At 44.1% G+C, this 17265-nt stretch overlaps 1 protein-coding gene across 3 annotated transcripts in view; it reads right to left on the bottom strand.

The window, feature by feature from the left end:
- Positions 1-17265, bottom strand: part of DENND2B (DENN domain containing 2B) — a 190128-nt gene that overhangs the window by 53666 nt on the left and 119197 nt on the right. For all 3 annotated transcript variants that reach the window (XM_066639857.1, XM_066639856.1, XM_066639858.1), the window contains one exon: positions 15821-15957. In XM_066639857.1, the coding sequence (XP_066495954.1) occupies positions 15821-15957 (137 nt within the window). The remainder of the gene's footprint in view (positions 1-15820; positions 15958-17265) is intronic.

Raw genomic sequence — 17265 nt, 5'->3', positions numbered from 1 at the left:
GCAGCAGAAGGAAGGAGAATAAAAGGTTAACTTTGGCTGCAATGTCCCAGGAAAATCACTATAGCAATTAATGAGGTGTCTGCCTGAGCTTAGCTGAGCTGAGCTGAGCAGAGAAACCAAACTGTTCAGAGCTGAAAGGCTCTGCCCTCTGATTGACCTGGAGATAAGGTGAAGTGAGAATTGGAGCTTGATTACTTGGCAAAAATTTCATGTACTATACTTGAGTATCTACAAATTTCTACATTTACAAGTATCTACAAGTATCTACAAGTAGTTGTTTTGCAGCCTTGGTAGGCGAGTTGACTAGACCTAGGGAGTGTCTATGCCTTCTCTTCTTCCCCATGTAGCTACTGCAGAATCCTTCTTAATCCACAATTTGAGTGAAGAGCTTCACTCTTCCTAGGGAGGCGTGGCCAGCCGCCAGGGGCTTCTTGAGGCATCTCCGGAGAGAGGTAGCTGTGCTGCTCTGCACAGCTCAGCTGCCATATTCAGCTTCCAACGGTTATAAATATATTCCTAGAGATCCTGAGTTACACACTAAATCTGAATGCAGTTTAGAAATGTCAAATTTGTAAATTGTTCAGGTGCAAACATGTTATAGAAGATATGTGGGGGTGTTGTGCCTTTGTGCCTTTCCTCCCTGCATCTACCAAATTACACTGTAATTTGATCAGGCCCCAAACATGTGAGAGTGGGGGAGGAGGGAAGGGGAACATTTTATCTTGAGTTCTAAGGGGTCCCAGCCTGTAACCCCATTATCATAAGAAAAAAATTGAGGCAGTACTGTAAATCATGTCTTATGATACAGGTATAACCTAATTATTCACGGGGTTTTTTTTAATCTGCGGTTTTATCTCAACGTGATGAGAAGGACCCTTTAAATTAAAGGAAAAAAAGTTGTTTAACAATAGCTTCATTAAATCGAGAGAGGGCAGCCAGCTGACAATCCATCAATCATTCTCTCTCCAGGCACTTGGAACAGCTTCACCCCAAGGCAAGTGATCCTTCCCTTCCCTTGAGCATATGAAAGAAAGATAATCACTTTGAATTCCTTGTTAGCGCTGCCCTCTGGGTGAAGGGAGGGGTCTATGGCTCAGAGTGAAGCCTTTCTAAGCACCTGGAGAAAGACTGATTGATGGATTGTCTGCCTAATCACTCTGTCTTCCATCTCAAAGGTCAGTTGTTTTTAAATTGACTAGCAAAGGGGCATTCCTTTATAAATGGATTTGCTTAATGCAATTTTTTCCATCCACATGAGTTCTGGAAACGGAACCCTTGCGTATAACGAGACTCAACCTGTATTTACAAAAACTTATTTCTCTGTATCCATATGGAGTCTTTAGCTCTTGTAAGATTGTGAGAGATTTGCTAGAGCTGTTAGACCAGATCCAGTCACACTCTGAATGGAAAGCTGCTGACTCACAGCCCAATCCTAAAGATGGTATTGTCTTCTGGCCCAACACAAAATTCAGTATCTGGCAGAGCAGAGGTCCACCAGTCACACACCCCTCCTGCCCTGGATCCTCCCCCACCCCACCTCCTCTATTCCACCCACTTCCTGCCTACTTACTGCCGGCCAGTGCTGCTGGAGCGCCGGCTGACCCTCTGAGTGAAGCTGAGGCTCAGTGCTAAGTGGTACAGGCCCTGTGCCATCAGCCCCTCTTCTCCAGATGCCACAAAGTGCCTTACGGCACATTTGCAACACCCAGCACCAGCGGCACACTCGTACTGCTGGCACTAAAGAGCTCAGGGTTAGGTTCTCAATCTTTATGTAGAACAGAGAGAGAGAGAGAGAGATTATGTGTGTACGTGTCATGTTTTCTCAAGAACTACAAGTCCTATTGTTCCTTAGTTCCTGAAGTTATTTTCCCAACAGGATGCAGCACGATTGGCTGCAGGACAGAGCTAGCATCAATGTATTTCTACAGTGTACATCACAAAGGGCTGGTCCAAGACTACCCCTAGCCTGAGGCAGTGTGCCAAATGCTGCCCTCCTTACCTGGGGATGTGCCTGCCCCGTTCCTCTCATCTCCTGGATTGGAAAAGGACTGCTCCTCTTTTTCCAATCCAGGGAGTGGGAGGAAACCAATGAAGATGGAGGTAGGCACACCCACCAGTATTTTGCCTGAGGTGACTGCCAGGCAGCCCAATCCTGAGCTGCCCACTGAAACGGTTGCTGCAGCATCCAATGGACACCAGGCTGCCACCAGTGGCTCCTCATGGAAAGCGGATGTTCATCCCCTTCCCCCAGGTAAGGGAGAAGGCTCTGCAATGGGATTACTCAACTCTGTGCTATAGTCAGAGCATGGTAAAGCAGCCCCGTGTCAGGCCGGGAAGCCCGATGCAGGGCTATGGATCCAGCAGAGCAGAGATCCGCCAGTCCTGCCATGCCTTCCCCCCACTCTCCCGCCACCCCAGAACAGCTGTCCCCTTGCCCCAACTTACCAGTCTGCTGCCTGGCACTCGCCCAGAGCTCTAGGAGGCAGTCGGCGCTCCTCCACCTGGTGCTGGCTCAGCACGGTCTCGCACTTAGCCAGCACTGGAGCTGGCCCAGTGGTAAGTGTCACAGGCATGCCTTACTGCACATTTGCAACTCTGCACACCAACACTGGGCCAGCATGGGCCTCTCTGGATCAGGCACTCAGTCAGCCTCATGGAAAGGCCAGCCTTGGCATCAAAGAATAAGCACTGAAGCTGTTGTGCAAGTGTGCACACACAGATTAAGATCATGAGAATGAGACTGAGAGCATCACTTAAATTAAGAATACTGGTGGCCCAGGCAGTAGAAGAGGGATAAAATAGCTTAGGAATTCCTCACTCTGTAATTCAATATACTCTTATGTTTAAAATATATATATAAGGGTGTTCCATGGATGAAGTATTTAAACTGTAGGCAATGTCTTAAAGGGCACTCCACATAAACCAATATTTTAAGATTGTTTTAATTACAAGTCTTGGACAGCTGCTGCACTAGAAAATGTTTCTACTGGCAGTTCTTGGTCATTATCTCAGAAACATGGAATGCAATTGTATAGATTGTACAGGAACTCACAGGCTCTGGAGACGAGACACCTCCCAGCTAAGAAGAAATACAATTTAGGGACTCATTTGCCTATTCAGCAAATGAGTTGTAATGAAAATACGGTATTTGTTGAATATAAATCTGAAGCTGTAAATGCTACAGTGACTGAAGAGCCTGCACAAAGGAAGGAAGGGTCATAATAATGATGAACTATGGTTGCATGATTAATTTTGGAAGAGCACAAAACAGGTGCAGAGAAAAGCTATTAAAAGAAGATCACAGGAATTTGGTTTTATTGGGCAGGGATTAAAGTTCAACCAGTTTACTTTACATTAAAAAAAAAAGAGGAGACTGAATAGAGCAGGCAATAGAGAAAAAGCAGATCAGTACAACTAGGGACGTACCAAGCCAAAAGCAGCCCACCAACCATTTACTGTGGCCTGGAAGGAGTGTTTTTTTTTTCCCTTCTTCAGTCACAAAGCAAAATAAGAATTGTGCAAAATTAATACTCAATTGTTGCGCAAAAACCTGTAAGATCTCCTCTGAGAAGAACTTTTAAAATATCATGAAAGGGGATTCTGAAAAAAACCAGTGTCAGATGTTGAGCACAGCAGGCGGTAGGTAGCTAGATGGGTCATATTTCTGAAGCAAATTTAGACAATACCTACTCCCTGATCACCATGTTGCCTTCTATTCAGTGATTTGTACCAACAACAGAATTACTCCCAGTTGTGACTGACCCATCACAGTATCCATACCATAAGAGTTCAGAGACTTTTAGTGCCCAGTGTTTGAATCACTGTTCCACAGACATCAATAAAAGTGATCTTCCTTTAGCTTAAGTATGAGTTCTCTTAAGTAGTATGACTTCTTAAGTTCATCATTCAGCAATGTGGGAAAAATTCTAACTGTAGGCTCTTGGCAGTGGTCAACTTTCACTAAAAAAATTATTTTTGGCTTTCAGTTTCCTAGATTCCAGAATACAACACTGCTACACTAATGAATGGTAACTCTTCCAGTACATTTATCTGCAGAATGGTTTTGTTGGCAATGAGGTGCAACAATTTGTCCAAAGTCAGAGCAAGCGAAAGCTATGGTAAAATAATCAGCACACTTCGGAAAAATTATGAATAATGCAGTGCTGGGGAGTTCAAACGCTGATGAGTTGCTTGTGATGCTTGCAATCCTCCAACGTATGATGCTGAGACATGCAGCCAGCCCCTCAGAGCAGTGATGCAGCACAGAATGTCCCATCACCCTGGCTGTCAAGCATAGCAGATGGAAAGCCAAGCCCAAAGTGAGGCAAGAAAGAAAAAGGGACGGAGACAAAGAAAAATGGCATTCCTCATACGGAGGAGCTATGGAACTCTGGAGTAGCCATTTCCTTTCTGCTCTGGGAGCAGGAATTTAGCTAAAGGAATTTCATACAGCACCGAAAACATTTTCCCCAGCCAGACTATCATTACAAGAACAGATTCACCCCAACTTAATAAATATCTGTCTTGTATACAGATGGCAGCTGCTGAGCATACAGTGGAAATGATGGAGCTGTAACCCAATGATACAGCACATGCTTTGCATACAGAAGGTCCTAGTTTCAGTCCCTGGCACCTGCAAGTAGGTCAGGGAAAGATCCTCATCTATGGAGAATCACTATTACCAATCAGCATAGACAAAAACGAGAAAGATGGACCAATGATCTGCCTTAGTATTAGACCCTGTACCTGGATCTGAAAGAAGCAGGAATCACATTCCTAACAGTAGTCAATAGCCTTCTTAACCCCAGAATAACAGCCACAATGCGGGGATTTGCAAGACAAGTGACAGGCCTCTAAAGTATGTTCCACATTGAAGAGTACTTAATTTATCTGTGTTCAAGTGGCTGAAAAGTTATACAAAGCGAACTGCCTTATTGGGGGGGATTTGTAATCTTGGGCTGTCAGTTTAGCAACAAATCAGTATTTCTTTGTCAATAGGATGGGACAGTCAGAATAGACTCTGGGACTTGCTCTGAATTGCACATATGGATGTTTTTAGTCAAAGTGCTCTGGCTGCCCCAGCCTACAGTACAGTAGCTATTATTGAAATAGATACAATTACATTTCCTGAAAGTTCCTGCAGCATTCAAGTTGCTAAGAAGAGATGGAGGAAGGGATCTACTTCTTTCTCTGAACTACCAAAAACCTAATCATAGATAGCTTTTTTAAGATTTCAATGCAGTTTTTATAGTCCACTGTAGCAACAAGGCAGGCAAAGGGCTGAACATCTCAAGGAAAGAACTTCCTTCCATTTGAACACAAGCTGAGTCACCCTAAGCGCCCTCAGATTTCACACCCTGTGTGATTTCACACCCTTGGAATATGCAACAGTCCAACACATGACAGAGGGATGTTGTTAGAATCCACTCAAGCAATCAGTCTCCTGAGCCACTTCCAGAACATCAACGCCTGTCTAATGTGGAAGCCATGCCAACCCTCTTCCATCTGAATCTCAGTCAGCAATTCTCAGACACATGGTGAAAACAAGCACTTGGCAAAACTGCTCATTCTTCAAATAATGTATGAGTATTTTTAGAAATGTTACACAGTTCATCTAATGAAAAGCACCAGCAGCTGGTGATCCAAGAATCTAGTGAGTCCCAAGGCTCTGCCTGCCAGCCCCCTCCACATTCCTAGCTGAATGCCCCTGCTGCCTGGGATCCTTTTAACTTCATGTGCAATGTACCTTATGCATACAGAGTGATGTCTAACCAGTGAAGCTACCCTGTGTTATACAATTCCTCTTCTAGAAAGCATTTTCTTGCTTCTGCTTTCTGTTTTGATCAAATAAACAACAGAAAAAGTATGGAAGCACCCTTGCACAGAAATGCAAAACCTTTGAAGACTCTTGTCTCAAGCAAAGCTCATGAGCAGTGGCGTCGCTAGGGGGTGTGGGTGGTGCGGGCCGCACCAGGTGATGGGCAAGGGGGTGATGCGCACGGGGAGGCGACATGCTAAAATTGTGGTGGTTAGAAGTAATACTGTCATGTTATATACCGTTGGATGTGGAATTTACAGCTGAATGCAATGAAAAAAACTAGAGTAAAATATCTCCTTTCTATCCAAAGTTATTGTCATAAATCCAGAAAACAAAAATGCATGGAGCCCTATGGAAACTGAAACTGAGCCATACCGCGCTATACTCGCAAGTAGGCAAACCTGCCTTAGTCTGTTTGAAAGGGCAGGCTGAGAGGAATCCAACAACACCAGAATGGTCCTGATCCAATGAATGCAGGCCCCCAAAAATACTCAAGAAGAAGGACCCTCCCTCCAAGCTGGCGAATGTATTAGAAAGCATTCCAATGGAAAGCAAAACTAAGCCACTCAGTCGTGTTCACTCAGAGGTAAGCAAACGTGCCTTGGCTCATGGTCAGGCCAGACAAAGGGGAATGTGAGGCCACCAGAATGGTCCCATTCTGATGCAACTAGAGCTCAACAAATGCTTCAGAAGGCAGCCCCTCACCCCACCAAAAAGGATAAAAACAAAACCTTCAGCTGGTAAGGTGAACTTTTTTCTTCTTGAGACTTGTAAAGCCAGGTGGTTCCAGTCAGTGATGTGGTTTAGACATAAGAACTTAAATTGAACTGGGCACTGGGTACGGCTGAAAACTTACAGATTTTGAGGGGAAAGGGTTTTGCAAGTAGCCTACAGAGAAAACTCACTTGGTGGAACAGGGCTGGCTTCCCCTTAATTATTTGTTTTATTTTAATTATTTATAATTATTTATTTTAATTTGCTTTATGATGTCACTTCTGGCCAAGACATCACTTCTGGTGGGTCCTGGACAGATTGTCATTCTAAAAAGTGGGTCCCAGTGCTAAAAGTGTGAGAACTGCTGCAATAAGGTGTAAGTAAGTTGACACCCTGAGGGAGGGTGTCGCTAGTGATCAAAATCACTAAAATCACAGTGACCAAAATCACTAAAATCACAGTTTGTAAGAATACCATCGTATTATATATCAATCAATGCGTAATTTCATGCAGAATGCAACGAAAAAAACTGTGTTGAAATATCTTTGTTCTATTAAAAGGTACAGCCAAAAAACCAGTGGGGGCGGGGCAATGGTAAATCACCACACCCACCACCTGGGGTGTTGCCCCCCACACACTGCATGGGGGTGACGCACTGGCTTCCCGCATTGGGTGACGCGAACCCTAGTGACGACACTGCTCAGGAGTTCTTTTTGTAGCAATCAAGTATGCTATAGGGGGAACCAAGAGATTCTATGCTTGATATATTCAAGAGGATAAAGAAAAACCTGGCAGTCAGCAGTGCTGTGATTCAAGGGAACATTTACTTCCACAATGCCTAATAATTCCAGAACAATTTATGAAATTAAATTGTGAGTGTTTATCTTAGCTATCAAGGTTTAATCTTTGATCAAAGTACTGTACAATACTCACAGTTGGCAATTCATATTCATAATGCTATCAGCTTTTTTAAGGTAAAAAAATCACAATGGGTCAATGAAGTGTGTTTTTATTCGAACTGAACAACTTTCCTAACAATGTTCTTAAAATGTGCATTCCATGGTTATGCTATGACTATCGGAGGCGTCAGGAAAGATGTTTCCACTTTCATTATGACAAAGGTTCACCTATGAAATACATTTCCAGCGCAAACCTAGGTATGTCTACTCAGAAGTACCATAAGCCTGAATGACTTCAATACGACTTACTCCCAGGTAAGACTATATAAGCTTGCAGACTAATAGCCCATTCCTTTTTACTAGAAAGTAAACTCCATTAAACAAAACAGGACTCACTTTTGAGTAAATATGTATAGAATTTTGCTGTTAATTAACACACAATCCTAACCGACTTTCCAGCATCTATGTGGCTATGCCAATAGGGCACACACTGCATTTTGTGATGGGACAGTCAGGGAGGCCTCCTCAAGGTAAGGAACATTTGTTCCCTTACCTTAGAGCTGCACTGCGGCTGCATCAGCATTGGAAAGTAGGTTAGAGTTGAGCTATGAAGACCCAGTCCTATCCCCCACCATCCCACAGTGTGCAGTGCCACCAATGCAGTACACACTGCAAGCTATTGGGAGGGGGCACCAGAGAGCCCAGTAGAGGTAAGTAAAAAACAGCCTGATCCAATGGGTCTCCTAGGACCTATACCACCTCTTTTGCTAGCATGAGTCTGAGGGGACTTCTGGGAGCAGGTTCAGGCCAGGAAGGGGGGATCTGATCTCAATGTGCAAAGCTACTGCCACAATTCTTCCCCTCCTGCCCCTGACCTGGCCTGCTCTCCAACCGATCTGCCCCAAAACCTCCCCTACCAGCTTACATGTGCAGCCAGGGTGATTTTCAACCTTTTTCATCTCATGGCACACTGACAAAGTACTAAAATTGTCAAGGCACACCATCAGATTTTTGACAATTGACAAGGCACACCACACTGCTGGTGGGGGGCTCACATCCCCCAATGGCCCTACTAATTAATGACCTTCCCCCACACTCACATGGCACACCTACAGACATTTGTGGCACACTAGTGTGCCATGACACAGTGGTTGAAAACACAGGGCCTGAAGACCCTTCTGTTTAAACAGGCCTTCTGAGTTCTTGGCCTTTTAACATCTTTTTAACATCTTTTAATATTTTTTACAGGCCTGATTCTTTTATGACTTGCTGCTGCTCTATGCTCTTTTTACCTATTTTTTTTACTCTGACTGCTGTTTTTAGTATGTGTTAATATGTTTTTATTTGTTTTTAAATTGTTTTTAATATGTTGTAAGCCGCCTTGAGTCCCTTCAGGGAGAAAGGCGGGGTAGAAATAAAGTTATTATTATTATTATTATTATTATTGAAAATAGCCATTTGTGCTTTTGGACACAGCCTGCCAAACAACGTAGCTACTTTTATGCCATCAGCCTGGGACTTACAGTAGTGGATCACATGATTCACATGGGATTGGGCCAGAAGCGTTTGAGTTTTAGTCAACAGAGTTTTATTTCAGCATAGATCTGTATATCAGTAAAATAAAACCTCTGAAGAACAAAATTTTCTTTACATTTTTTAAACTTTTGTTTTCTGCCATAAACTGAATGACAGCAATTGCTTCTTTATTTTGTTCATGTATTCTGTTCACCTGTTGAGTTCCTCAGAAAGTTATTGTTGAATGGCAGTGGGTATCACTTTTTATTTCAAGCCAATCTTGAAACTATAAAAAAGTTACTAGTTCATCGTTCAGTCTCTTCTCAGACTCCAGAGGAGATCTTTGGCTAACCTCATAAATCATTTTTGACCATCTGACAAAAACATTTTTTTTAAAGGAGAAATGAATCCAAACCAAAATCCTTATTCTGGACATTCATGAGCTTTGAAAAAGTTTGGACTCAGATCAAGCATTCATGACTGTCTCTAGTAAGTGCAATGGGGCCAAATAAAAAGTGAAAATGGAGGAGAGTTTGGGAAGGGTTGAATGATGTCAAGTCTGCCTCTAGCACCAAAACAGACTTTAAAAGCCCAGAAGAAAACACCTGTGATCTCTAGTGGAGATTTTGAGACCCAGATCAGTCTATAAACCTCAAAGTTCATATCTGAGCTTACAATAAAACAATCTTCTTTAGCAAAAATATTTCCCACTGGCAATGTTGTTTCATCTAATGAATTTTGCTTAGGTATGCATACAAAAGAGACTAGATCCAATTACAGCATCTTTTCCATTTTCCCTTTCAGTATCTGTTGATTTCAATGCTCTGACAGATGATGGACTGGGGAGTGCACTGTGCAGAAAATGTTGGTTTAGTGTATTCAAGATTATGGATAAAACTTGGAACATGTCTTCAAGTTTCAAGTAAGTAAGAACAGTCTGCACCTGTCCTACAACAGGCTTCTAATTCTGAAAACAAGCACATCTTTGAATTTTAGTTCTAAAGATAATATGGTTACTTGGACCTACACCACACAAATGGTCCTATAGTAGAATCCTTACAATTCTAGCACAATGTCCAAAGTTTGAACTATAGCCAGGTATGTCTTCCTGAAAGGTCCAGGCCCACTTTTAAATCATTTTTGCTTTCTTTGTACTGGAGTTGTGCATTGTACATTCTCAGCGAAGCGAACCTGACCTGGAATGAGGAAATAAAGCTGACACAAACCAGAATTCTAACAGTGGAAAGTACCTTGTTGGCTGGCAACACCAGTGAAGGTGTGGAGAGTAAGTGCCAAGATGATAGTTCTGAGTCATATAGCAATTCAGCATTGCACTCAAACCCAGGCACAGGACAACACACAGGTGAAAACACCCCCACGTTGTGTTACCCCGTAACAGAAATTAGCTTCCTATATTTTCCATGGGTGTGAAAGCTGCAGGGTGGAGAGTTATTCTGACTGAACAAATGGCCAAGAGGGAAAGCTGAAGCAGCCTCTCCCACATCCATCTCTAACTTCCGTTTTGCCCCTGCAGATGCTTTTCTACCACTGAGAACTGCTGAATGAAAGAGGGATTTGCTGATACAGCTCTTGAGTCCAGCCAACGCTGGGCAGGGCTAGATATTCAGCAGAATAGCCTTCTTCAAAAGTTTGGGGGTGGGGGGGCACTGAAGGCTTCAAGGACACATGGCAGCAGGTCCTACACCCTGCCCTACATGTGTTGACTGAACACACAGATGCAGCATCTGAAAAGGACTAAGATAGCCAGTCACAAAAAGTGGAAATAAAGCAAAGGAGTAAAATGCCTTATTGCGAAGTGAAAATGATATATAGCAATTTCACAAGACCAATCCTGACCTGCCCGATGTGTGGGGGTTCAGTGGCGCTGAAAATGGCTGCTGTTGCATCCTGCGCACTCAGGGGGCAGTGCCAGGAGCTCGTTAGGGGAAGGGAACTTTCGTCCCCTTTCCTAGGTAAGCAAGTAGCCCCACAGTGGGGCTACTTGATTCTATTGCAACCCAAGGGTTGGCACAGAATTAAGCATCAATATCAGCTTAATTGGCATCAATATCAGCCAGGGTGCTTGTCCACTCAGCAACTCTGCTTGCAAGCTAATTTATGTTGTCACATATAATACAGACTTGTTACAATCATAAACTTCACAGCTGAGCAGAAATTTGAACCCAGATCTCACTATGTCAAGTCTTGTTCTGTCAACTATTTCATGGTAGGAGAAAAAAGAATGTGAGAATCTACCCTGGCTGGGCAGATGTTCTGTTTTATCTAATATTGCACAGCTGGCATATAAGAATCCTTTGTCTCATATGTTTAGGAGCCATATGTAGTTACTATTCTTAAAGAGTTACCATACCACAGTTGCCTGTTACTGTATTTCACTAAACAAAAGACAAGCGGGGCCTGTACAAGAGGGACGGGCTCCATTTAAACCAGAATGGAACCAGACTGCTGGCGCATAACATTAAAAAGGTGGCAGAGCAGCTTTTAAACTGATCCCTGGGGGAAGGCCGACAGGAACCGAGGGGCATCCGGTTCGGGACTCCTCATCCCTATTGGATGAGGATGGGGAGGTTAGAGAACAACAAGACAAAGGCAGAGTAGGAGAAGAAATTGGGAAAGGTAGGGTGATGGGATGTGATAGACGGTTTGGCACAATGAGAGGATGCGGGGACAAAGGAGCGAATAAGCAGCCCATCCTGGGGCATTCCATGTATAAATGCTTTTATGCGAATGCCCGAAGTCTACGAGCAAAGGTGGGAGAACTGGAATGTCTGGTGACAAGGGAAAATATTGACATAGTGGGCATAACGGAAACCTGGTGGAATGCGGAGAATCAGTGGGATACCACAATCCCAGGCTATAAACTCTACAGGAGGGACAGGCAGGGGCGTGTTGGAGGTGGGGTGGCCGTTTATGTTAAGGAAGGGATAGAATCCAGCAAAGTAGAGATTGAAGGTGGGTCCGACTCCACCGTAGAATCTCTGTGGGTTAAATTACCAGGCTTGAGCAGCGATGTAATACTGGGGGCGTGCTATCGTCCTCCAGACCAGAAATCGGATGGGGACCTTGAAATGAGGAAACAGATCAGGGAGGTGACAAGGAGGGACAGGGTTGTAATCATGGGGGACTTCAATTATCCTCATATTGACTGGGTCAATTTGTGTTCTGGTCACGATAAGGAAACCGGATTTCTTGACGTGCTAAATGACTGTGGCTTAGATCAGCTAGTCACGGAGCCCACCAGAGGACAGGTGACTCTGGATCTAATATTGTGCAGTACGCAGGACCTGGTTAGAGATGTAAACATTACTGAGCCATTGGGGAAGAGTGATCATGCTGCGATCCGTTTTGACGTGCACGTTGGGGGAAGAATACCAGGCAAATCTCTAACAAAAACCCTTGACTTCCGACGGGCGGACTTCCCTCAAATGAGGAGGCCGGTTAGAAGGAGGTTGAAAGGGAGGGTAAAAAGAGTCCAATCTCTCCAGAGTGCATGGAGGCTGCTTAAAACAACAGTAATAGAGGCCCAGCAGAGGTGTATACCGCAAAGAAAGAAGGGTTCCACTAAATCCAGGAGGGTGCCCACATGGCTAACCAGCCAAGTTAGAGAGGCTGTGAAGGGCAAGGAAGCTTCCTTCCGTAAATGGAAGTCTTGCCCTAATGAGGAGAATAAAAAGGAACATAAACTGTGGCAAAAGAAATGTAAGAAGGTGATACGGGAGGCCAAGCGAGACTATGAGGAACGCATGGCCAGCAACATTAAGGGGAATAATAAAAGCTTCTTCAAATATGTTAGAAGCAGGAAACCCGCCAGAGAAGCGGTTGGCCCTCTGGATGGTGAGGGAGGGAAAGGGGAGATAAAAGGAGACTTAGAGATGGCAGAGAAATTAAATGAGTTCTTTGCATCTGTCTTCACGGCAGAAGACCTCGGGCAGATACCGCTGCCCGAACGGCCCCTCCTGACCGAGGAGTTAAGTCAGATAGAGGTTAAAAGAGAAGATGTTTCAGACCTCATTGATAAATTAAAGATCAATAAGTCACCGGGCCCTGATGGCATCCACCCAAGGGTTATTAAGGAATTGAAGAATGAAGTTGCAGATCTCTTGACTAAGGTATGCAACTTGTCCCTCAAAACGGCCACGGTGCCAGAAGATTGGAGGATAGCAAATGTCACGCCTATTTTTAAAAAGGGAAAGAGGGGGGACCCGGGAAACTATAGGCCGGTCAGCCTAACATCCATACCGGGTAAGATGGTGGAATGCCTCATCAAAGATAGGATCTCAAAACACACAGACGAACAGGCCTTGCTGAGGGAGAGTCAGCATGGCTTCTGTAAGGGTAAGTCTTGCCTCACCAACCTTACAGAATTCTTTGAAAAGGTCAACAGGCATGTGGATGCGGGAGAACCCGTGGACATTATATATCTGGACTTTCAGAAGGCGTTTGACACGGTCCCTCACCAAAGGCTACTGAAAAAACTCCACAGTCAGGGAATTAGAGGACAGGTCCTCTCGTGGATTGAGAACTGGTTGGAGGCCAGGAAGCGGAGAGTGGGTGTCAATGGGCAATTCACAATGGAGAGAGGTGAAAAGCGGTGTGCCCCAAGGATCTGTCCTGGGACCGGTGCTTTTCAACCTCTTCATAAATGACCTGGAGACAGGGTTGAGCAGTGAAGTGGCTAAGTTTGCAAACAACACCAAACTTTTCCGAGTGGTGAAGACCAGAAGTGATTGTGAGGAGCTCCAGAAGGATCTCTCCAGACTGGCAGAATGGGCAGCAAAATGGCAGATGCGCTTCAATGTCAGTAAGTGTAAAGTCATGCACATTGGGGCAAAAAATCAAAACTTTAGATATAGGCTGATGGGTTCTGAGCTGTCTGTGACAGATCAGGAGAGAGATCTTGGGGTGGTGGCGGACAGGTCGATGAAAGTGTCGACCCAATGTGCGGTGGCAGTGAAGAAGGCCAATTCTATGCTTGGGATCATTAGGAAGGGTATTGAGAACAAAACGGCTAGTATTATAATGCCGTTGTACAAATCTGTGGTAAGGCCACACCTGGAGTATTGTGTCCAGTTCTGGTCGCCGCATCTCAAAAAAGACATAGTGGAAATGGAAAAGGTGCAAAAGAGAGCGACTAAGATGATTACGGGGCTGGGGCACCTTCCTTATGAGGAAAGGCTGCGGTGTTTGGGCCTCTTCAGCCTAGAAAAGAGACGCCTGAGGGGGGACATGATTGAGACATACAAAATTATGCAGGGAATGGACAGAGTGGATAGGGAGATGCTCTTTACACTCTCACATAATACCAGAACCAGGGGACATCCACTAAAATTGAGTGTTGGGCGGGTTAGGACAGACAAAAGAAAATATTTCTTTACTCAGCGCGTGGTCGGTCTGTGGAACTCCTTGCCACAGGATGTGGTGCTGGCGTCTAGCCTAGACGCCTTTAAAAGGGGATTGGACAAGTTTCTGGAGGAAAAATCCATTATGGGGTACAAGCCATGATATGTGCAACCTCCTGATTTTAGAAATGGGTTATGTCAGAATGCCAGATGCAGGGGAAGGCACCAGGATGAGGTCTCTTGTTATCTGGTGCGCTCCCTGGGGCATTTGGTGGGCCGCTGTGAGATACAGGAAGCTGGACTAGATGGGCCTATGGCCTGATCCAGTGGGGCTGTTCTTATGTTCTTATGTTCTTAATTCTTATCTTTACCTCCAACAATCCACAACACAAACACTAACACAAGACACCACAGCTTTGAAATGATTGCTTACGCATACTTGGCCAGGGGAGCCAAGGAATCCTCACAAAAAACCCACCGCCCTATACAATGTATAGGATTATAGCCCTAATGGGGAGCTGTGGCCAATGGCCCAGTAGTTCAAGGGAGCCACCAGTTGAAAAAGTTTGGGAACTACTGTCATACATGAATAGTTCTCTCTGCTGAGTGTCTTTGTGTTGCTCATTTACATTTAGTCTGGTAACTCTTTATGGTTGAGGTTGCAGCAGCCTACTTTTAAATAAAAAATAAAATATATTTGGTGAGTCTCCAATGTGGGGCAACAGAAATGTAAACAGATAAAAAAAGAGAGGAAGGGCAAGGAAGACAAAGAAACCAAGCATGGCCATGCCAATAGATCAACATTCTAAGTATGCCAGCTAACTCCTTTACATTCATATTTCTGGCTAAAAAATCATTCTTAGCCTATTTGCCATGTGACTATGCCAAATGATAAATCTTGATTTGAAGGATAGAATGTTTTCGAGTAATATATAAAACAAACAATTTGGATGCATTCTATTTTTTTGCAGAGTTAATCCATTCTTTACAGCTGTCATAAGGGGTGGGAGGAAAAATAAACTTTTCTGAAACAAAACAGTATAAAGCTGGCAGAAGAAAGAGATCAGGAATGCTGAAGAAGGTAGCTACTCCAAGACATAGATTACACAGACTTCTCCTAAAAATAAGCCAAATACGCAATTCCTACAAGAACCACCCTGCTGTTTGATAGCTCTGTAAACTACATCCATTTTTTCTTCGATGTTCTAAAGCCACTGTGGGTTTCCAGCCAAAGCTTTCAAAAATAGTGAGCGAGTCCATGAAAAACACAGTGATGGCTGACCAAGCAATCTGTTTCCAATAAGACAATTCAATGAGGTTTGAAGGGATCAAGACCTCCTGCTTGCAGTCTGCGAATAATGTGTTTGCTCTGATGCATCATTACCCTTCATTTAACTGCATCTTGTTGGCAGCAGCCAAGAACCCTTGCACAGAGCACGTATTCAACAATTCCTTGCCTGACCACAATTGCTCAACATCAAGCTGTTACTTCATGGGGTGCAACAGGTTCTTACCGACAATATCTTCATAGGCATTCTCTTCTAAAGTGCTCTTGGATCCAAATTTGTGCTGGCTCTCAGTACCATTCTCGCTTGGGGAGGTAGGGTACAAGGACTGGAGGCTTGAAGCATCTTCAAATTCAAAGGATTTTCTACAGTGCAGAAAATATAACAGCATCATTGTCTGATTGACTAATGCACAGCACTTCAAGGCCAAGAGCACACATAATGTTACCCAGAGCTAAGGTATGAGAAGAAGGGCATGGCAGCATGCTCTCTCCTGTCCTACCTCCCCAACTGTGCAAAGGATCAGCCTGCACAGGTGCTCTCACATATAAATCCTGTTCTGAGAGAAACACATTTCCTAAACATTTAACCACCTGCCTGTTGCATGGCTAGCTAAAGCCAGCTCCTTCTAAAGTCTAGGGATAAACTGATCACTTTTATCTGGTAATATCTGGCAAAACAAAAAAATTAACATTAACGTATCAGGCTACTGAAGTGCCAACCACCTGCATGTTTTTGTTAGTTTTTTACTTTGCCACATCCCGTCTTAAAATTGGTTAAACATAATTTGAAACAGGACCCACTTTTAAAAGTGACATTGTATCAAGACCCACCTAGCTTTAAGGGACTGAAAAAGAAGTTTCACTTTACCAGCAGCTCAAGCCTGTTTTTATCCTGTCTACTATGGTGTGTGTGTGTGTGTGGGGGGGTGCCTTCTGGAGTGTTTGTTAAGCTAAACATTCATCAGATCAGGACCATTCTGGTGGCCTTGCATCCACCTTTGCAGTGGGCGGAAGCACATTTGCCCACTCATGAGTAAACACACATGTGTGGTTCAGTTTCATTTTCCATAAGGCTCAGTACATTTTCCATGTCGGTTATCAGCTTGCCAGTTTTGCAACCCACCCAAATCAGGTTGCAATCCGCTGGTGAGTCCTGACCCACAGTTTGGGAACCACTGCTCTAGATCAGGGGTGTCAAACTCATTTCAAACCAAGGGCCAAACAGCATTCACAGTGCCTGCTGAGGGCTGGAGTGATGTCATTAGGCAGGAAATGATGTCATTAAACAGGTCATAACCAAAAATAAGCACTTTTCACTTAGTAACTCATTAGCTGCAGAAGAGAAAATACACAAATCTTGAACAAAATTCAAGATATGGGAGAGTTCAATTTTCTGAAAACTCGAATCCCAAACCTCCACTGCCTTGTGGCTACATCCAGTTATGGAAAAGGCTTCAGGAGTCAACCTCGAGGCAAAATCCAGAGCCGGAGTCCCTGAGGCAGTTCATGGCTGAACACAGTCACGTTCTGGCAACTCCTGCGATGCCGCTGGAACCAACTGTATTGGCTTCTGCCTTTCCATTGGAACATTCAGCAACGTGGAGATGGGGGATTTGCTGCATGGGTAACAGTCTATCCTCCATATCTACTTTACTCAGGCTTCACGCACTG

This window comes from Tiliqua scincoides, chromosome 1 (genome assembly GCF_035046505.1).
Source record: "Tiliqua scincoides isolate rTilSci1 chromosome 1, rTilSci1.hap2, whole genome shotgun sequence".
Lineage (NCBI taxonomy): Eukaryota > Metazoa > Chordata > Lepidosauria > Squamata > Scincidae > Tiliqua > Tiliqua scincoides.
This window is presented reverse-complemented; position numbering and strand designations above follow the sequence as displayed.